Below are 21946 nucleotides of genomic sequence, written 5' to 3'. Positions count from 1 at the left end.
TATCAACTGGTTGAATTTTTCTATTTAACTTAATAAAAGTATGAGGATAACGTTTAATCTAAATCAATCAAACAAAATTTAAGTCTTGGAACTTTTCAGCCAAACAAATATGTAAGCATTTGGGATTGAATTCATTTAAACAAATCAAATAAAAATTTTGAAAAATAACTTTCTCTCTCTATGATTCTGTCCCTAGCCATCATTTTCAGAGTTATCTCTAACAAATAGCAAAATTAAAATGACAATTGAAGTCGTCATTTAAAACTATAACTTAAATTAGTTACATAGGATCAAAATTCATTTTTTAGCTGTTGAGTTTTGAAGCCATTGTTTTACAATCACCACATAACTTGAATTCCCCGACGCTTAAAAGTTGACTTTCGCCCAATTACAAATCAAGTATAGGAGGTTCTAATAACTTAGAAATATCAATCTAAGAATTAGATTTGTTTCATTTAATTGTATAGTTTAATTGTTTATAGATACGTTCGTAAAAAGAATTAGAGAAGACCGTATAATTTTAGGTGGATGATAAACTAAAAAATGGTTTAGAGATTGGTGTATAAAGTAAAGTATTTCATTTAATTGCATAATTTTGTCCTTAATAGTAAATTCATTAATGGATATTTATTACCAAATAAATATTTTCAAGTAAAGACGGATTTGAAAAGTATTTTGATGAGTTCAAATATCTCCAACTTCATCAATTTTTACCTTACAACTACTTATTTTACCAAAGCCCCATGATAGATATGACCTTTTTTTTTTTCGCCCTTCCAAACAAGTTACAACATCACACTTCCAAACATGCCCTAAATTATTGAAATTATTTACAATAATTCGTGTATTTTATTAATAAAATATCAAAAATTACCGACATGATTGTATCAGAAAATTAAACCTGCGATATTGTTTTGGTACAAGTAGAAACGAGCTCCCGCTAGCATTATAATTTTTATTTTTGTCCTTGCTTTGGTAAAAAGTATTACAAATTAAAGATATTACAAAAATCCAACAAAATTAAAGATATTAAAAGCTTTTGGAGGAAATCAAGTTGGCAACAAAGTCATCAATATTTTTGTCCGAACTTCCACCTTTAGCCACGGCTTCTTTGGCAAAATTGCTCCATTCACCAGCATTCTGTCTTATCTCTTTGCCTCTCTCACCCTCTAATATTTCACGAATGCAATGTGCAATTGCTTCTCTTCTGACAATTCCTTTCTCATCCGCTGGAACTTTAAGTCCCGTTTTCCAAACATCCATTATGTATTTAGCATTAGTGCTTTGGTCACTCCACTGTGGCATTGCCACCATTGGAACTCCCAAGCTCAGAGCCTCCATTGTAGAGTTCCAGCCACAATGTGTCAAAAAACATCCTGTTGCTTCATGGGCTAAAACTTCTAATTGCGGACACCAATTCACAACCAAGCCTTTCTGGGACGTTTCATCTGAAAAGTTTTCCGGAAGCTTAGCTTGTTCGGATTCCCGTACAACCCACAAGAAATATTGGTTAGTTGCTTTCAGACCCCAAGCCAATTCTTCCATTTCCTCTACTTTTAGTTGTGCATAACTCCCAAACGATACATAAACAACTGACCCTTTCGCCCGATCATTTAACCATTTTATGCAAGATTCATTATTTGGCTTAAACATGCTGAAACCATAGTCTTTGTCATCTTCAAGTTGCTTATCCAAGTACAAGGACGGTACGGTTGGTCCAATTGTCTTGAGTGACCAGAGTTTCCCCAGCCATTCAGCTACCTGCACAAAATAGATTAAAAGTCAATTAATGTCAAAAAGCATCTTACGAGACTGTTTGTTAATTCAATTGGTAATTAAAATCTTGTGCCATAATTAGGATGTTTGGAATTTGAATCCAGACTCATAGATATAAACTTATAATTACCTCTTCCTCCAGCTCATAAAATGTGTTGCAAAGAACCCAATCAGCTTTGTCAATATTATCAAATTGATATTTTACCACCATATCAGAAACAGCAGGATATGAACCCAAATCGTAAACGAATGAAGGCATGTCATGAGGCTCAAGTGGAGGCATTCCAGGCAACAACAATTGACTGTCTGGAAGTGGAAGCATGAGCAAGCCCTTGTTCACATGGTAATATATGCAATCAACAGCACAAGATTGAGTGAGGAAAGCAGCTCCAACCAGCCCAAACTTCTTAGCAACATCGAGAGCCCAAGGCAAAAATGAATCATATACAATGCAATCGACGGGAAAACCAGAGCCATTCATCTCCTCAACAAGCTCACAAAGGCTTCGAGGGCCAATTTGCCAAAACTTCTCCAAGTAAGCTTCAATACTCTCTGCTTGTGCAGACCCTCCTTCGTCGTAGCCATCGGAGATTGCCTCGAGAGCAATGGAGGTGGACGAGGATGACGAATCTCTATGTAAGGACTTGGATATGAAATAAGTGGTAACTAGAGTGACTTTGAGGCCTTTGTGATCTAAGCGCTTGGCGAACTGGAGCAGAGGGTTTATATGGCCTTGTGCTGGATAAGATAAGACCAAACAGTGAACTAGTCTGCAGGAGGCAGCTTTCTTTTCAATATTCTCCATTTTTCTTCTCCTCACACAATTACTGGGCTATAGCTAGCTCTCTGTTTCTGTGTTTATATACACGACGGAGTTTATGGCTAGTGCCCATTAAAACAAGTAAATTTTGTATCAATTAATCAATTACAGTTGAAATCTTTTGTAGCATGAAAGAGTGACGTGAGGAACAATTTCTCCACAAGTACAACATTAAATTAATTTGTCCTCGTACTCTGCCTAAATAAATGTGACGAAGACACATGCTTTATCATTTGAAGCAAGTAAAAATCAAATGCAAAACTTCTGTCAGGTTAGCTGGATTGTGTTGTCTACTTGTTGTCTAGAAGTGTCTTATGTACAAGTAATGAGCAGCACACTTAGAGGCGAAGCTAGATTTTTTCAGTGTGGGGCGGTGGGCTAAAATGATTTTTCTCTTCATTACCGATTATTTTTAGGCTGGGCTATATTAAAATTATTTTTAAAAGAATTATAATATATATTATTTTTTTAAAATTAAAATTTAATGTCAAGTTGAGTTTTTGTTGAGTATTGTTGAGCGTTAAATTAATGATAGTGATTTTTTTTCTTTAGTTCTTTTATTTAATAACTATTGATTCAATGGAGATAAAATAAGAGGAAATAAGAATTTATCTATGATTATATTTCAAAAAATTTAAAAATAGATATTGAGTTGGCTCACAATTTGCTAAACAATATTTGATTAAGAAAATTATGAAAGAAAATACTGATAAAGTACTCCAATGAATCATGTTGAATTCATACCATTAAATTGAAATAATTACACCTCAATTCAAATTCCTATAATTCTAGGATAAAAAAGTTAAGGAGTTAATACTATGCTTTTTTTATTAAAAAAAAAAATCAAAGTCAGAGGGTAAAGAGTAAGAGAGGTTTGGATAAAGAGAAATGAATTGAGATTGGCATGAATAAAATAAAAAAGTATAAAGAAAAATTGAAATATTATTAAAAATATTAATAATACCACTATAAATAAATCTATATAAAATGATCTATTTGAATTTTTCCCAAAATTATTGATATGCAAAGTTGCAAGCCCTCAAGTGGCTTGGTCACTGAGCACGCATGCCTAATATCTGCCAGTTGAAATGAGGAACTGAGAATTAAATTGCGTTTAGAGAAAACGAAAAAAATGTGGTTAATTCATAAAAGTCTTTAAAGGCGGGCCTCAGTACTTAACTTATCCAATTCTGACGTCATCGAACTAACAATCAGGCAATGTCGGCAAAATAAGTCATCATTGGCCCCCTCAATGAAAGACTTAAAAACATACAACAACAACAATATCAATCAGTTAAGAAATCCTCCATTATAATTTATTTATATATGTCCAACCACAATTAAGAAAGCCTCCATTATAATTTTTTTTCGAATGTAGACTTTTATATCTATATATATATATGTATATAAATAGACGCACATTTAAGATTTTTGAAACACTTATAATATAATTACCTCTTTCTCCAGCTCACCAAAATGTGTTGGAAATAACTCAAATCAACTTTGTGAATGTTATCAAGTTGATATTTCATCACCACATCAGAGAAAGCAAGATTGACCCCAAATCGTAGGTTTCTTCAGGTAACTTTCTTTTTCATGTTCTGCATTTTTATTTTTTATTTTTTTGTAACTTTTCTCTTTTCAAATCACTTGAACTAGCTTGCCTCTTTATACATTCATGTTGCTTTACTGATAGGAAAGTTCAAAATTTTGTACACGTCAAAGTTGGTGATCACAACCTTGCCAGACAAGTAAATTTTTTTTCTTTTTTCGAAAGGTTCAAACGCATACGAATTGAGTGGCCATCAAGTATGCATGCATTTGTTTAACTCTTCTCTAACATGAAAGATTCCAAAAGAAAAAAAAAATGCAAGTGAAGAAAACACGTGCTTTTAATTGAAAAAGTCAAATGAAAAGCAATCTAACTCAAACTAATTATTGAATCGTGACATTATACGTCAATGAAAAAAATAAATGTTTATTTATTTTTCGTTGAGTTTGACTTACTAGTTGATGTGCGAACTATTAATATTTGTCTTAATAAATAATTCAAAAAAAATATAAAATGAGTACTTTTTGTCAACTTTTAAAATTAAAAAAAAAACATGAGAAAATAACCTTGAACATAATTTTATTGGCAGTAGTTAAGTTGGATCAGCTCCATGGTAGAGTGCTGATGATAACCATCAGATTATTACAGTAAGTACATATTTAATACTTATCTTTATAATCATTTTGTCATCATCAATGTTCTACTATAGAGCTGATCCAACTTAGTCAGACTCTAATTTTATTTTATTCCAAAGTTTTACGATTTAGCTGATCAAACACTAGCGCTTCACCTTTGATCTTTGGCAAAGTGTATAAAAGTAAAAAGATTTCAAATTTTTGGGGCTGATTAATATCAAACAGTGTATATGCTGTACACGAACTCAAACGCATTCAACCGACAAGTCGTGTTGAGGAAGAATGTTCATATAAGTTGTCGTTTACTGTGTTGTTAAACCCAAACCGACAATGGCAATAATGTCTTCCAAGGCCATTAATTCAGATACGCGTGACATATGTGATTAAATAGAATTAAAACACTTCAAAACGACGCAATAAAATTGCGGCCGTCCTGAAATCACTTAAGCTTGCACGTGTGGGTCACGTGTGTTTGGTAGTTATGGTGGTTATTTTTTATGTGAGAACCAGTTGGTGGCTAGCAAACCCAGAAACTTTGAACATTATAAGGCTGGTTCTGGTGCAATCTTCTTGGTCCTAATCGAGAAAATAGAGAGATAGAGACAGAAAATTTTGTTGCTTGTATTCTTTGTATAATTCTTTTTTAACTCTTGAATTTGATAGAGCGAAAGCTTGAAACTTATTTCCTCAGTGGATGTAGGCATCATAATCAGGTGTTGAACTACTTAATTCTTGTGTGTTGGTGTCTGTTTTTAATCTGTTCTTGATCGATATTGTAGGATTTGAATTTCTTAATTTGTTAATCTTGTATCTTGAAGATAGAATTAGGCCTTGGGATGAATCTAATCTATAAAGAATTGAATTCACAGCTGTATATGCAGAAGAGACATAAGAATTTACCATCCCATTGGAAGTTATTCCACTAGCTAGTGTCACCCCATGACAGAGCTCCAACACCAATTTCACTTTCTCTTTGACTGTTTTGAGATATGCTGTTCTAACGAGGATTTGAAATCTTATTACTATTCGTTCATTTGTGGCTGCTGGTCGCCTGCCCCTAAGTTCTTTTCCTTAATTAATAAAAAATAAAAGATAATAATAACTTGAATTGACGGGCCAGGCTACGGAATTGAAATAATTTTCAAGTTCGGCTGCATTTTTTTTTTTAATACTGCTTACACATTATATTAATGTATTATATATATATTTATAATACATTACACATCATTTTTTTTTTACAGACGAGAAATATCTTTGTTCCACTCGTATTTTATAAAAGAGAAAGACATATAAATTAACTCTACATAATTTTTTATTTAATTAAAAGAGATTGAATCTTAAAAAATCAAATCACTACCTTTATAATCTTATTTAATTTTGAGGACAGTGATTCTAATAGCCCGGCTGCAAATCTTTTCGAATAAACTTGAATCTTTACTTTCGTAAAAATGTAACGTAACAACTGACAAGACACTACACTATTGGCGCTATACAGATCCAACTTAGCCAGCTCCTGATTGGTTAGCTAGCTACCAAACAAAAATAATTGCATGCTTTTTATCCATATGCAGGACAGGTGTGGTGCATGCATTGGGTGCGTATGTTACAGAATCTGTAAGGTAGACAGGTCCTTATTTGCGTACGTAATGCAGTATGCGGAGGGGATAACACATCAAATCATGAAGACTGCTGCCGTATACAACTTTGCTTTTTCTTTCTCATTGGATGAATCATACATCAAATCATAAAAAAATTTTATTAGAGCTATTAAAGCTAACCATTTTGTACATGTCGATTAATAAACAAATAATCAAACCTAACGAGCGACAACGGGAAATAGAAGGTGTCTCCAAAAAAAATACAGAAGCTCAAGGTAACAGCAATCCAACGATATCATAATCAATATTGTTGAGATATGGACACAATAAAAATGATCACACTGATATAAAGATCATGTTTGGAGTTTCTGCCAAGCAGTTGGATTTAAACAAAATGGATCAGATGGACTTTAATTTTTATTATTTAATATATCTTTTCAGAAAAATATTTTATACTTTTAATTAATTAATTTTTAAAATGAATGTGTTAGAAATAATTTAATTTTAACGCGAATTTATTCAATTTTAATAACTATGTTTACAAATTTCATAAACTTTTATCCTACAACTAATAACTTATCAAATACCCAATCACCTTAATTCATGGTTGTTTCAATAAGTAAAATCTTATGGCACAAAATTTTTAGATTTAATTTGTTCTAACCTTTGTACAGATTTTCTTTTTTTTTAACAAAGTCACAGATAATTGTCATTTATTGAATAAAAATATTTATGTAATTTGTTTGTTCCTGCAATAAACAGAATTAAGCACAAAGTAATAATAAAACAGAGAACTAATTATCATTAAGACGACAAAATTGAAAATTGACCGATAAAAACATGAGGCTTGGTTACAAAGGTTTGTCCTTGTGGATTTCTCTACTCATTTTATCTTAGACTCGTCTTTCTGAGATCCATAGATTATTGGTTAATGACAAATAAAAACAATAAACTAAATGATATGCGTTTAAATTGGCCACATATAAGTAAATTTAATTTAATTTAAAATTTCGACACAGGTTGTAGAAATCAAATGCAAACTTCTATCAGCTGAGCTGGATGGTTTTGTCTCTCTGTTGTCTAAAAACAGGTAATGGGTCCTATCAGAAAAGCTGGAAAAAAAAAAAGAAAAAATAATTAAAAAATAATTTGCATGGACAGGCCACGAAAGGTCAAAAAGTTTGAAGTCAGGTGGCTGCTATTACAAATCTTTTCAGGATAAACTTTTGTCCCATATTTGTTTGTAGTCATTGCATACGTATGCGAACGTGACTGCATCAGGGCTAACCGGCTTAGGCCATCAATTCAATAAAATATTTACGTGACGAAATGAAACTGCTAAAATTTTTATTCAATAAAATATCTGTCTCATCGGTTTTGTTAGTGCAACACGTGGCAGCACATGCAAACTCCTGCAGTTCTGCTTTAACTACATGTTCCATTAATTTCTAGTTCTTTTAACCTGAAATCTTTTATTGATTCAATTTAAATATACACAGATAACAAATATACCTCTACTTTTTACATCAAAGATGAATTTTCGGACTTCTATTAATTACAGTAAATAATCGATCGAACGATTGTATTTTCACATTAGATACTTGAATGATTAACAAGCTTATTAAAGATTTTTCACTAAAGAATATCTTTCCTAATAAAGAAATTCCGGGAGCAACTGCAGCTCAAAAAATCATAGTCTAAATTATTTAAAAAACACTCACGTCTGTGTCATAAAAATTAAAGTGATTTTACATCACAAACCAGAGTCATTTAATAAAAGCAACTTATATATCTTCTCTTTTTGTTAAGATTATTATTGAATATTATATTTATTGAATATTATTAAATTTTATTTCACAATTATAATTTTTATTTCATTACAGTTTTGACTTAAAAGCCACAACACCTAAAAGAGTGTAAATTAGACTTTTGGCATATATTGTTCTTTTAAAAGCATAGAATATTTCAAGTATGAGCTTTATAGGGTTAAAAAAATAAAATAAAATAAAATAGCATTATAACAAATGAAAATACAGGGGGATTATTAAGGGGGAGCCATCAGAATCTGAATTGTGTTCAGCATCAGATTTTTATTGGAAGTAAGAGAATTAGAAAGGACGAAAAGGAGGAAATGAGTTCATTTCCGAAACCTGAAAGTATAGCTTTTGTGTAAGGGGGACGGGGGGATGTCCCCCCCGGGATCATAGCATTAGGTTTAAAAAAAAATCTCTTCTCCGAGGAAGGCCGCAATTCTGACAGGAATTGAGTCTAGGCTTTCACCTCACCAAAAGGGGGAGAGGGGGAATCCCTTTCCAGCCGAGAAATCCAGTGCATCAGCTACCATTTCTAAAAAAAAGCGCGTTTTTGCGTTCCTTTTCATTTTTCCAATCCGCTTCCCAACCAATCTAGAAATCAAACATACATCAACAACAAAAAGAATATCGATAATAATTATTAGGTATCAAGATTTCGATGGAACAAAAGTATCAGATATCCATGAAACAAAATTATCGATATATTTAGATCAATGAAAATATTTTCACATTGGAATTGAAATTTTACAAATTTATTAGATAGATAACCCTTTGTATATAATCTTCAGGTTTTTCCTAATTTTCTAGCTAGGCTTTATATTTAAAAAAAAAACTACAGAAAATGTCTCAGCCATTACTTTTGTAACTTTTAAATTTTTCAAGAGTCGAACAATATATTTATTTGATATAATGCAACAGGTGAAAATAAAAAAATAATTGAATATATTTTAATGAAAACAAATATAAAGCATAAATGCTTTAGGTAATTTTTCAAACTATAGAAGCTAACTAGCTCGAACCCGAGGACTAAATTAACAATTATCCAATTTATTACAAAATCTTAACAAACTGGGATTCATTATCCCATGCTAAAATTCAAGAGTATTGAAAAGGATTAAAAGTTTTTATTGACTTCACTTCTTAAGGAACAAGATCGGGTATTTATACACGAGTAGAGGAACTATATATGGAAGAAACATTTTACAGAAATTATGGGATTAATTCTAAACTTAGTCGTTGACTAGCCGTTGGCTAAGATATGAAGAGAATATGGACTTGAATAATGGCTGGCCATCTTTCTTTGGTGAGTGTGCATGTCACGGGATTGTGTGAGATGATTGTTGCAAGCCTTTGGCAAGAGCAATACAGATTGCCATATTTGTTTCCAACGGTTTGCAACTTGCCTTGTGAATGTGGGATTGAGTTGGTGTGCTGATTTTTTCCATGTTGGTGCGTGACTCATGTGGCTGCATGTGGTTCATGTGTTGTGACTGTTCGAATTCCACATTTGGTGGGCAATGTATCTTAACAGCCCCCCTCAAGGTCGGCCGGGTCATAGAGTGAACGCCGAGCTTGTGTCGAAAGAGAAAGAAAAGATCTTTGCCCAATGGTTTGGTAAGGATATCTGCATCTTGCTGCAAGGAGGGAACATGCGTGGCTTTAAAGAGGCCTTGAGATACTTTTTCACGAACAAAATGGACGTTAATTTCGATATGCTTGCTGCGCGCATGAAACACGGGGTTGCGAGTCATGTAGATGGTGCTCGTGTTATCGCAAAGAAGGTGAGGAATGTGTGATGGTGAGACTCCAATGTCCTGCAATAAAGAAAGAATCCAAGTTAGTTCAGCGGTAGTGGAAGATAAAGCATGATATTCTGCTTCAGCAGTGGAGCGTGCAACGGTGCTTTGTTTCTTGCTACACCATGAGATTAAGTTTGCCCCAAGGTAAACACAAAAGCCAGTCATGCTACGTCTTGTTTCAAGGCAACCAGCCCAATCGGAGTCCGAAAAGGCATACAGTTGATTAGAGCTTTGTTCAAGGAATCGAAGTCCAAAGTCGAGAGTGCCTTTAAGATAATGCAAAATTCTTGTAACTGCCTTGAGGTCTTGTTTAGTAGGGCTCTAAAAGTGTTGACAAACGTTATTGACAGCATGAGTGATGTCTGGTCTAGTGAATGTGAGATATTGTAGACTGCCGACAAGGGAACGGTAGTGAGTGGCATGTATGGGTTCTTGATCGTCATCATATGGTTGGGTTTTGACAGCCATTAGGGTTCGATTAGGGGTGCAATCTAGTAAAGCAGCCTTGGTTAATAAGTCACGAGTGTATTTGGCTTGTGACAAAAAAATGCCTCTTGGAAAGCGCCGAATCTCGATCCCTAAAAAATAGCTCAATAAGCCTAAGTCTTTTAATGCAAACCGAGTGCTGAGATGACTGATGATGGATTGAATTCTATCGGGATTATTTCCTGTAATAATTACATCATCTACATACACCAACAACAAAATAAGAATATCGTTAGCATGAAAAATAAAGAGGGAAGGATCGGCTTTGCAGCTTGTAAAACCAAGCTCTAGAAGTGCTATGATAAACATTCAAACCAGGCACGTGGTGCTTATTTGAGTCCATATAAGGACTTGTGGAGTAAGCAAACATGGTCAGGAAGATTTTGATCCGTAAAGCCAGGTGGTTGCTCCATGTAGGCAATTTCTTTTAGTTGACCATGAAGGAAGGCATTTCAGACATCCAGCTGTTTGATAAGCCATTTAGAACTAGTTGCAAGTGCTAAGACAAGCCTTATGGTAGTTGGCTTAATGATGGGGCTGAAAGTCTCGTCGAAGTCAATGCCAGGAACTTGTGTGTACCCCTTCGCAACTAAACAGGCTTTTAACCGATCTATTGTACCATCTTCTCTATACTTGGTTTTATAAACCCACTTCGAACCAATAACATTGGCATCATGAGGTCGAGGAACTAAGGTCCATGTCTTATTTTGATGGAGGGCAGCAAGTTCTTCGGCCATTGCTTGTAGCCATAGAGGATGCTTAAGAGCAGATTTTAATGTTTTTGGTTCGGTCACTGTGGCATGATCGGTTTGAAGAGCTAAGGTAGGATTTTGTTTGAGCTTGTTGTGTGTCAGCATAAGATGCGTATTTAGAGATCATGTTGTTTTGATAGGAGAGATATTTAGTTCAACGAACAACTTTCCTGAGAGATCGTTTAAGGCAGATGGAGCACGATTGTCACTATCTAAGGTTTGTTCGGGGGTCGTGTGGATATGTGTATTATCGGCAGAAGTAGCAGTCTTGTTATTGGATGAGGGGCTCTTTTGAGGTGAATTTGTAGAGGGACTTTCGGGTAAAGAAGTGGGTGGTTCATGAAGGTCTTCAATTATCACAACTTTGTTTGGAGTGGGAGACAATGGTTCATTCGTATTTGGAGATGTGGTAATGTAGTTTGGATTAGCAACTTTAGCGTGCCCAAGAGAAGTGTTGTTGAAGGACTCTGTCCAAGTTGTTGGGAGCCATTGTGACACATTTGGAGTAGTGGGAACGCTACAAGCATCCTGCACAGGAGAAGAATCTTTTAGATTTTGATAAGGAAAACATAATTCATCAAATGTTACATGACGAGAAATATAAATTCGATTGTTTTGTGGAAAAAGACAGCGGTATCCCTTGTGAGTGGGGCTGTAACCAACAAAAATGCAAGGGAGAGTTTTTTTGTCAAACTTCGTTTTATTATAATCCCTCAGAGAGGGAAAACAACGGCAACCAAAAACTTTAATTTCATTGTAACTGGGAGTTTCCTTAAAAAGTAACTCATGAGGTGTGTGCATCTTAATAATTGTTTGTGGCAATTTATTAATGAGATATACAGCTGTTAAAACAACCTCCACCCAATATTTTAATGGTAACGAAGATTCAAATAACATAGTAAGGGCAATCTCCATTATATGTCTATGTTTCCTTTCGACAACTTCATTTTGTTGAGGAGTATAAGGGCATGAAGTTTGTTTGATGATTCCAGACTGTTGAAGATGTTGTTGGAAAATGATGGAGCGAAATTCTCCTCCGCCATCACTTTAAAAAATTTTGATCTTTCGTTCCATCTGATTTTCCACCTGTTTTTGGAATTTAAGAAAACACTCAAAAAAATCAGATTTTGATTTTAAGGGAAATAACCAACAATAACGTGTACAATCATCCACAAACAATACATAGTAACGAAAACCTTGATTAGAAGCAATTGGAGCAGGACCCCATAAATCACAGTGAATTTTATCAAGAGGAAAATCAGAAATTTTATTTGATAAACTGAATGGGAGTTTACAGTTTTTGCCTAATCGGCATGAAACACAAATGCTAGTGTTCTTAGTCCAATCAGTTATACTGATAGACCCATTAGCACGCAAGACTTGTAATATTTTAGGACTTGGATGGCCAAGTCTCTTATGCCACAAGTCTTGGTTTTCTGAGTTTCTTTTTATTGTTTGAAAAGCTAAGTTTCCTTCTTCATTGAGCACGTACAAGTCCCCCTGCCTAGTTCCCTGAGCCAATACCTGATTCTCCTTGCTCTTTACAACAAAACCAAGAGAGTTAAATTCCACAGAACAATTTATATCATCCACAAGTTTGCTTATTGACAGGAGGTTCTTTTTAAGTTTGGGAACAACCAAAATATCTTTCAAGTTTAATTTCCCATGTGTGGTATCACCGATATGAGAAATATGTAAGCTTTGGCCATTCCCTACAAAAATCTTATCAGAACCTCCATAGGGTATAAATTTCTTTAACTTACCAGTGCTATTTACCATGTGGGCAGTAGCACCTGAATCAGCATAAAGTTGTGGGTCATTCTCGTCTTGCAGATTCATGGCTGCGAGGGCTTGCGGTGCTTCCTCTTCAGGGGTAAAGTAGTCATACCTGTGCCTACAAATTGCAGCACTGTGGTTAGTTTTACCACAAATTTGACAGATTATACCTGATTTGGAATTGTGTTTTCGCTGATCAACATGTTTTGTACTGTAGTGTTTTGGGGCAGGTGGCGAATTTGGGCCATTATTGTTGAACCTTGGTTGCGGCAGAGAGTTGTTAGAGGGTGATTAATTCATATTGAAAGATTGATTCATATTGTTGTGCCAATTGTTAGAGGGATAATTTCCTCTTCCACGAAAGTTGTTGTTAAAGCCGCGTCCTTGTCCTGGGAAAAGTGGAAGATTGTTGTTGAAGCCGCGTCCTTGTCCTTGTCCTTGTCATTGAAAACTTTTTCCACGTCCACGTTGCCCAAAGAAGGCTTGCTGTGGATCCGCTTCTTTGCCATAATTCTTCTGAGCAATCACAGTCTGCTCATGATTCTGCAAGGCTGACAGGAATAGTTTCAAACTTGGATAAGGTGGCTTGGTTAGCATAGCCGTTTTGAAGTCGACATACTTGGGTCCTAGTGCCCGTGCCAATTGAAAGACTTTGTCATCGTCCGTCAAGGGCTTTCCAATGGCAGCTAGACTGTCACACAGTCCTCTAAATTTGTTCAAGAAGTCATCAAACTTCAGGGAGCCTTTCTTTAAGGAGAAGAGATTGTCTTTAAGCCAAGACTCTCGCTCCTTGGTGGCTGGAAGCATATTTTCCTCAATGGAGAGCCAAACTTCTTTCATTGTTTGTCCTCCAACTACCAGTGTAAGGACATCTTCCATCATCATTCCACGTTACCAGGTAAGAAGCAACCCATCATTGTGTGCCCAAACTGAAAAGTCAGGGTTGGCAATAGACTTTCCATTACTGGAAATTGTTTGGGGTGATGAGTCATCAGAGATGTGATTGTTGAGTCCTAGGTTACTGATCAGGGGAAGGACTTGGGACCTCCATAAGAGATAGTTGTTGCTGGAGAGTTTAATAGATATTAGATTGGCACATTGGTGGATAGTTTGCAGGGAGAGTTTGGCCTCGGTTTGGATATTGGATGAAGAAGCCATAAGCTCTGATACCATGCTAAAATTCAAGAGTATTGAAAAGGATTAAAAGTTTTTATTGACTTCACTTCTTAAGGAACAAGATCGGGTATTTATACACGAGTAGAGGAACTATATATGGAAGAAACATTTTACAGAAATTATGGGATTAATTCTAAACTTAGTCGTTGACTAGCCGTTGGCTAAGATATGAAGAGAATATGGACTTGAATAATGGCTGGCCATCTTTCTTTGGTGAGTGTGCATGTCACGGGATTGTGTGAGATGATTGTTGCAAGCCTTTGGCAAGAGCAATACAGATTGCCATATTTGTTTCCAACGGTTTGCAACTTGCCTTGTGAATGTGGGATTGAGTTGGTGTGCTGATTTTTTCCATGTTGGTGCGTGACTCATGTGGCTGCATGTGGTTCATGTGTTGTGACTGTTCGAATTCCACATTTGGTGGGCAATGTATCTTAACATCCCAAATCTGAAGGTGTTGTTGCAATGAAGCTAAAAGTTCCGTAACCATTCTCTATTTTATGTCAACAACCACACAAAGAATTACAAGCATTTGGAGCAAACCAAATTGGCAACAAATTCATCAATATTTTTGTCTGAACTTCCGCCTTTAGCCACGGCTTCTTTGGCAAAATTTCTCCATTTTCCAGCATTTTGTCTTATCTCTTTGCCTCTCTCACCCTCCAATATCTCACTAATGCAATGTGCAATTGCTTCTCTTCTGACAATTCCTTTCTTATCCGCAGGAGCTTTAAGTCCCATTTTCCAACCATCCATAATGTACTTGGAATTAGTGCTCTGATCAGTCCATTGTGGCATTGCCACCATTGGAACTCCCAAGCTCAGAGCCTCCAACGTAGAGTTCCAGCCACAGTGTGTCAAAAAACATCCTGTTGCTTCATGTGCCAAAACTTCTAATTGCGGACACCAATTCACCACCAAGCCTTTCTGGGATGTTTCTTCTGAAAAGTTTTCCGGAAGCTTAGATTGTTCGGATTCCCTGACAACCCACAAGAAATACTTGTCACTTGCTTTCAGACCCCAAGCCAATTCTTCCATTTCCTCTATTTTTAGTGTTGCCATACTCCCAAATGATACATAAACAACTGACCCTTTTGCCTGATCGTTCAACCATTTGATGCAAGATTCATTATTTTGCTTAAACATGCTGAAACCATAGTCTTTGTCATCTTCAAGTTGCTTATCCAAGTACGTGGACGGTACAGTTGGTCCAATTGTCCTCAATGACCAGTGCCTCCCCAGCCATTCAACTACCTGGACAAAATAGATTTAAAGTCAATTAATGTCAGAAAGCATCTTGCATGGCTACTTTTTGGTTCAATAGGTAAAATCATGTGATATATGTGTTTAGACTACTTTTTGCCCGATCATTTAACCATTTAATCCAGCTTTTTTTTTTTTTTTTTATACATATACACACACATATAAAATAAAAATAAAAATTGAGGGATCCTTAATTATTTTAAAGAAAAATAAATAAAGATGAAAAAAAAAATATTTCAATACAGTACATTTTATTTTATAATATATTAAAATTTACATATTTTTTTCTCTTTTTATCTTATTATTAACTTTTATATGTTCAGAAATTCTTAATTAAAAGCTCTATATATATACACACACTAAAGTAAAAGGAAAATTATTGAAAAACTCGTAATAGAATTTACCTCTTCCTCCAAATCGTAAAATGTGTTGGAAAGAACCCAATCAGCTTTGTCAATATTATCAAATTGGTTTTTCACCACCAAATCAGAGATAGCAGGATATAAGCTCAAATCGTAAACGAATGAAGGCATGTCTTGAGGCTCAAGTGGGGGCAGTCCGGGCAGCAAAATTTCATTGCCTGTAAGTGGAAGTTTGAGAAAGCCCCTATTCGCATGGTAATATATGCAACAAACAGCACAAGATTGAGTAAGAAAAGTAGCTCCAAGCAAGCCAAACTTCTTAGCAACATCAAGAGCCCAAGGCAAAATTGAATCATATACAATGCAATCAACAGGAACACTTGAGGCATTCATCTTCTCGACTAGCTCGGTAAGAGTTTGCGGGCCAATTTGCCAAAATCTCTCCAAGTAAGCGTCAATACTCTCTGCTTGTGCAGCACCTCCTTCATCGTAGCCGTCGGAGATTGCCTCGAGAGCAGTGGGGATGGGTGATGAATTTCTATGCAAGGATTTATTGAAAAAATGAGTAGTAACGAAAGTGACTTTGATTCCTTTGTGTTGTAAGCGCTTGGAGAATTGGAGCATGGGATTTATATGGCCTTGTCCTGGATAGGTTAAGACCAAACAGTGAGCCAATTTGCTGGAGGAAGCTTTCTTTTCATTTTTCGCCATTTATTTTTTGCTCTCTCTCTCTCTCTATTCCCGTCGCTTATATATTGATTGATAGGAAAGTTCAAGACATAATATATATCTTGCATGATAAATTATTTGAAGTCATTGCATACGTCTGCGAAGGTGACTTAACGCATCTGCTCATAAATTCAAAAGCTTAAGGTGGTGATCCATCAAATCATGTCACATTCGAGTCGTGTATACAACTTTGCTCTGTCTTCTCATTTGAATCATACATCATAGCTCATACGACATTTTTCTTAAGGCTCTTGGAGCTAACAAAGTTTTTCATAAGTGGGTAAATTAATAAATAAATAATCAAATCTATGAAAATAAACAACAGAGGGAAAAATTAGAAGACAAAAAAAAATTGTCTATAGAATAATGATGTTAAAAGAATTATCTGGTACTCAAATATTTTTCTTGTAGTGATGGTATACTATTTTGTGCTAATTTTTGTGCATCTATCATTATCGTTCTAAGTAATATATTTGAGCCGGACATAGAAGCTCAAAGTAACAGAAGTCCAATGATATCATAATCAATATTATTGAGAAATTATATATTACAAGAAATATGGTCACGCCAATTTTAATTAAGGTCCTATTTTGAATTATTCCCAAACAGTTGGACTTAAACTAAACTAATAAAAACCACCGATTCGAAATTTTAGAAAATTATATTCACAAATTTCATAAATTTTTACCTCACAATTAATGATTTATCAAACACTCCATAATAACTATAGTCTTTTTTTTAAAACAAATAAATTATAGCATCACAATTTCAAACATGTCCTAAATTGCTGAAATTATTTACCTTAATTTTCGTATTTTTTGACACGGTCATATAAGGAAATTAAATGTGCCATTTGTATTTGAAATAAGTGGAAACTAGGACCCACTAGCATTATTATTATTATATATACATATATATAGCAAATATCACTATCTTTGTTTTTGAATCTTCCAAATCACTCCCGCAGCAGATTCGGACCCATTTTTTTTTCTATATATATATATATATATATATTGTCCTTTCTTTGATAAAAAGGTATTACAAGTCAAAGATATTACAAAAATTCAACAAAATTAAAGATATTACAAGCTTTTGGAGGAAATCAAGTTGGCAACAAAGTCGTCAATATTTTTGTCCGAACTTCCACCTTTAGCCACGGCTTCTTTGGCAAAATTTCTCCATTTATCAGCATTCTGTTTTATCTCTTTGCCTCTCTCACCCTCCAATATTTCATTAATGCAATGTGCAATCGCTTCTCTTCGGACAATTCCTTTCTCATCCGCTGGAACTTTAAGTCCCATTTTCCCAACATCCATTATGTATTTAGCATTAGTGCTTTGGTCACTCCACTGTGGCATTGCCAACATTGGAACCCCCAAGCCCAGAGCTTCCATTGTAGAGTTCCAGCCACAATGTGTCAAAAAACATCCCGTTGCTTCATGTGCCAAAACTCCTAATTGCGGACACCAATTCACAACCAAGCCTTTCTGGGATGTTTCATCCGAAAAGTTTTCCGGAAGCTTAAATTGTTCGGATTCCCTGACAACCCACAAGAAATACTTGTCACTTGCTTTTAGACCCCAAGCCAATTCCTCCATTTGCTCTATTTTCAGTGTTGCCATACTCCCAAATGATAAGTAAACAACAGACCCGTTTGCTCGATCATTTAACCATTTCATGCAAGATTCAATATTTGGCTCAAAGATACTGAATCCATATTCTTTATCATCTTCAATTTGCTTATCCAAGTATATGGACGGTAGCGTTGGTCCAATTGTCCTCAATAGCCAGTGCTGCTTCCCCAGCCATTCGGTTACCTGTAAGAAATTATTCCACTACAAATTGTAAAATCTTAAATATCAAATAACGTCAAAAGAAAAATTATCATTCACAATTGATTCAACTAGTAAAATCTTATGGGACAAGGTTTGTTAGTTTAAATCCCGCGTATACGACTTACGAGGGTACATTAGACTTAGATTTAATTTGATCTGATCTCTTTATGCAAATTTTTTTACAAAGTCAGATATAATTATTATTTATTGAATAAAAATATTTACGTAATATGTTTGTTCCCGCAACAAACAGAATTAAGCACAAAGTGATAATAAAACAGTGAAATAATTACTATTAAGACAATAAATTTTGAAAACGAAATTTTTATCTCCTTAATATTTGATCAAAATATGAGCCTTGGTTATGAAGCTCTCTCTTAATAAATTTCTCAACTCATTTCGCTGTAGACCTGCTTTTTTTTTAGATCTATAGATTGTTGATCGATTAAAAATAATAATAGCAATAACAAAAACAATAAAATAAATGATGCATCTAAAATTAATTAGTAATATACACGTGTTTCAAGATTTTTAGAAAATAATCAGTAAAGCTCTACGTGGCCTTCGGTTGATTATTATGCTGAATATGCATCAGTTTTAACATAATTGAATCTTAACCTGTAAGGAATTCACATATTTAATACATTATTTAAAAATCAACACAGTTCTGATCATCACTAGATTCGAATCATGTGGTGGAGAAAAAATTAAATTGAAGAAAAATTACTTAATTACCTCTTTCTCTAACTCATAGAAGGTGTTGCAAAGAATCCAATCAGCTTTGTCAATATTAGAAACTTGGCGAGTAACAATCATATCGAAGAAAGCAGGGTATGATGCCGGAGCGTTAATGAAAGAAGGCGTATCTTGAGGATCAAGTGGAGGCAATCCAGGCAGCAAAACTTGATCACCCGTGAGGGGAAGTTTAATCAACCCTTTATTCACATGGTGGTATATGCTAGCAACAGCACAAGATTGAGTGAGAAACGCAGCTCCAGTCAAGCCAAACTTCTTGGCAACATCAAGAGCCCAAGGCAAAAATGAATCATACACAATACAATCCACATCATTCAGCCTCTCAACAAGCTCAGTAAAAGTCTGCAGGCCAATTTGCCAGAACCGATCCACGTATGCTTGGTCACTTTCTGCCTGTGCAGAACCGCCTTCATCGTAGCCATCGGATATTGTCTCTAGTGCAATTGAATTGGAGCTTGATGGATCTCTGTGTAAGGATTTGGAGATAAAATAAGTAGTGACTAGGGTTACTTTTATTCCTTTGTGTTCCAAGCGCTTGGAGAATTGAAGCAGGGGGTTTATATGGCCTTGTGCTGGATAGGATAAGACCAAACAGTGAGCTAATTTGCTAGAGGCAGATGCCTTCTTTTCATTATTCTCCATTTTTTTGTTCCCAACACAATGAACTTGAGCTTGCTTCCGGTGATCTGCTGATTAATATATATATATATACACACACACAATGGATTTTTTGGAGTAATTCCAAAAGATTGAGCCATATTAATAATAATAATTAATTAAAAAAACTTTTAAAATGAAATTTTTGGAGTAAAATCTCACTTCTATTGGCTATTGCATATCTTTAAATAATAAATTTACATGGGTAAAACAGACAGGTCCAAAACTTAGGAGTCGTGATGCGAGCATGCTTGTTTTCTTATCATTGTATTAATTAATTTGCAGTCATTGAATACGTATGCCTGTTCTGCGTGGGGGCCAAAGATAACAAAGACATAAATTTTTATTTACACGAATCATGTTGACGATGTTGCCTAAACTTAATTATCAATGTTAATTTAAGCTACAGCCGATCTTTAGGTGGACAACACAGAAAAACAAGGCAAAATGTTGCTGATTTTTAAAATCAGCTGCAGCTTAAAAAATGTTTGCTGATTTTTTTGGAGTTCAGAGTTACCAAGGCGAAATGTTGCTGATTTTTTGGAAGATGACATAAACAAGACAATATTTGTGGTACCAATTTCCACCGATCATTTTACGTTTTACAAAAAGCAAAAATTAAAAAGGCGTTTGGCAGGCGTTTTTGAGCTATAAAAGAAATACGAGGATAGTGGGTTGCTTCCATTCTTCAAGTTTAATCAACAGAAATGGAGTTTTGTTTCTTGTACTTGCATGCTTAAATGGGGCCACAACCTTGTCATCAAATGTGACATTTTATTCATAAAAATATTTAACATGTATTAATTGATATAATAACAAAATGTGAAGTGCATATAAATATATTATAATCATAAATACTGAGACATTCATTTTAAAATAAAATGATATTTGTTTATCTACGTTTTTTTAATTTTTTTTTTTTTGGTAAAAAAGGGGCTCTAAGCAGAGCTAAAGAACAACCGAGCGAGAATGGGCAATCCCATAAGCATCCTTAAACAAAAAGGGGCTAACTCCCAACGGGAGAGTATGGTAAATAGTAAGACCAAGAGGGATGGAGAAAGCTAGGCTCGCCATATAATCCGCTGCGAAGTTAGTTTCTCTGTAAATATGGGAGACAGAAACTTGCCAATCCATCTTTAGATAATCCTTGATAGCTCGAATCAGAGAAGCATAGTGATTGATTTCCAATGTTGGCTTGGTCACCAACTGCAGCACACAACGACTATCTATTTCCACTTTAAGCTTTCTTATACCAGAATTCCAAGCTAGCTGCAACCCTTGATACAAACCCCAAAGCTCCGCTACTGTAACAGAGCAGGAACCAATCATCATCCCGAAACCACTAAGCCAGCGACCCATGTGATCTCGAATCAATCCCCCAGCAGTAGAAATTCCCTCCCTGTTATGGGCACCATCAGTGTTCAAAGAGCACCAAGGCCAATCTGGAGGTTTCCAAGAGATCCATCTCATCACCCTCGTATGTCCTGAGGTAAGCGGATGAGTATGAATCTTTTGCATTTCCGCAGTGCGCAGAAAAACATCCATTAAAACAACATTCGGATCCATAGAAACTTGATTAAAGATGAATTGGTTCCTCCAAAACCAAAGTCTCTAGAGAGCAATGCCAAAGAAGATGGCCCAATTAGAAACACTCCCTAGCCCTCCGACGATCCCCAGATTCGTACGAAGCCAATCATGGAGCCGCCAATTGAAGAATTGCTGTCGTTTATTTTCTGGGAGAATCAGGAGCCAAAAACGCTTAACCAAAGCACAGTCCCGCAAGACATGCATAGCATCCTCAGTCGCAGCCTCACACCGATCGCAGGAGGTTGATACCGGGATGTGACGACGAACTAACTCGGCCTTTGTTTTCAGACGATTGTGAAACGCTTGCCATAAGAAGATCCTCACACTTTGGGGACCCTTCCAACTCCAAACCGTCCGCCAAGGCCTGTCATCATGCATGGGGGTATCATTCGAAAAAGCCAAGTAAGCCGAATGAGTAGTGAAACGCCCAGATTTAGAGTGAGTCCAAAACAAAGAATCCGTGCCCTTATCAGGGGATAGGGGATGAAATGCCGCAATCTGAAGAATGATGTTAGCAGGAAGAAATTGTTCAAACCGCTCCTAGTACCAGGAGCCATCAATTTTGACAAAATC

At 35.4% G+C, this 21946-nt stretch overlaps 3 protein-coding genes across 3 annotated transcripts; all 3 read right to left on the bottom strand.

Moving 5' to 3' along the window:
• Positions 1-882: 882 nt before the first annotated feature.
• On the bottom strand, positions 883-2785 carry LOC18052285 (UDP-glycosyltransferase 74G1). The gene is made up of 2 exons (XM_006447869.2): positions 1907-2785; positions 883-1761 (listed from the first exon to the last, which is right to left on the bottom strand). The coding sequence occupies exons 1-2, from the start codon at positions 2579-2581 to the stop codon at positions 1030-1032; spliced, it is 1407 nt and encodes a 468-aa protein (XP_006447932.1). The 5' UTR covers positions 2582-2785; the 3' UTR covers positions 883-1029.
• Positions 2786-14254: 11469 nt separating this feature from the next.
• On the bottom strand, positions 14255-16523 carry LOC18052284 (UDP-glycosyltransferase 74E2). Its single transcript, XM_006447868.2, has 2 exons — positions 15852-16523; positions 14255-15438 (listed from the first exon to the last, which is right to left on the bottom strand). The coding sequence occupies exons 1-2, from the start codon at positions 16518-16520 to the stop codon at positions 14707-14709; spliced, it is 1401 nt and encodes a 466-aa protein (XP_006447931.1). The 5' UTR covers positions 16521-16523; the 3' UTR covers positions 14255-14706.
• Positions 16524-17598: 1075 nt separating this feature from the next.
• On the bottom strand, positions 17599-19779 carry LOC18052283 (UDP-glycosyltransferase 74G1). The gene is made up of 2 exons (XM_006447867.2): positions 19109-19779; positions 17599-18355 (listed from the first exon to the last, which is right to left on the bottom strand). The coding sequence occupies exons 1-2, from the start codon at positions 19769-19771 to the stop codon at positions 17621-17623; spliced, it is 1398 nt and encodes a 465-aa protein (XP_006447930.1). The 5' UTR covers positions 19772-19779; the 3' UTR covers positions 17599-17620.
• Positions 19780-21946: the final 2167 nt, after the last annotated feature.

The sequence above is a fragment of the Citrus clementina genome, unplaced genomic scaffold (assembly GCF_000493195.1).
Source record: "Citrus clementina cultivar Clemenules unplaced genomic scaffold, Citrus_clementina_v1.0 scaffold_2, whole genome shotgun sequence".
Lineage (NCBI taxonomy): Eukaryota > Viridiplantae > Streptophyta > Magnoliopsida > Sapindales > Rutaceae > Citrus > Citrus x clementina.
Note: the sequence above shows the minus strand (reverse complement) of the source record. Positions and strands in the feature narration are given on the sequence as shown.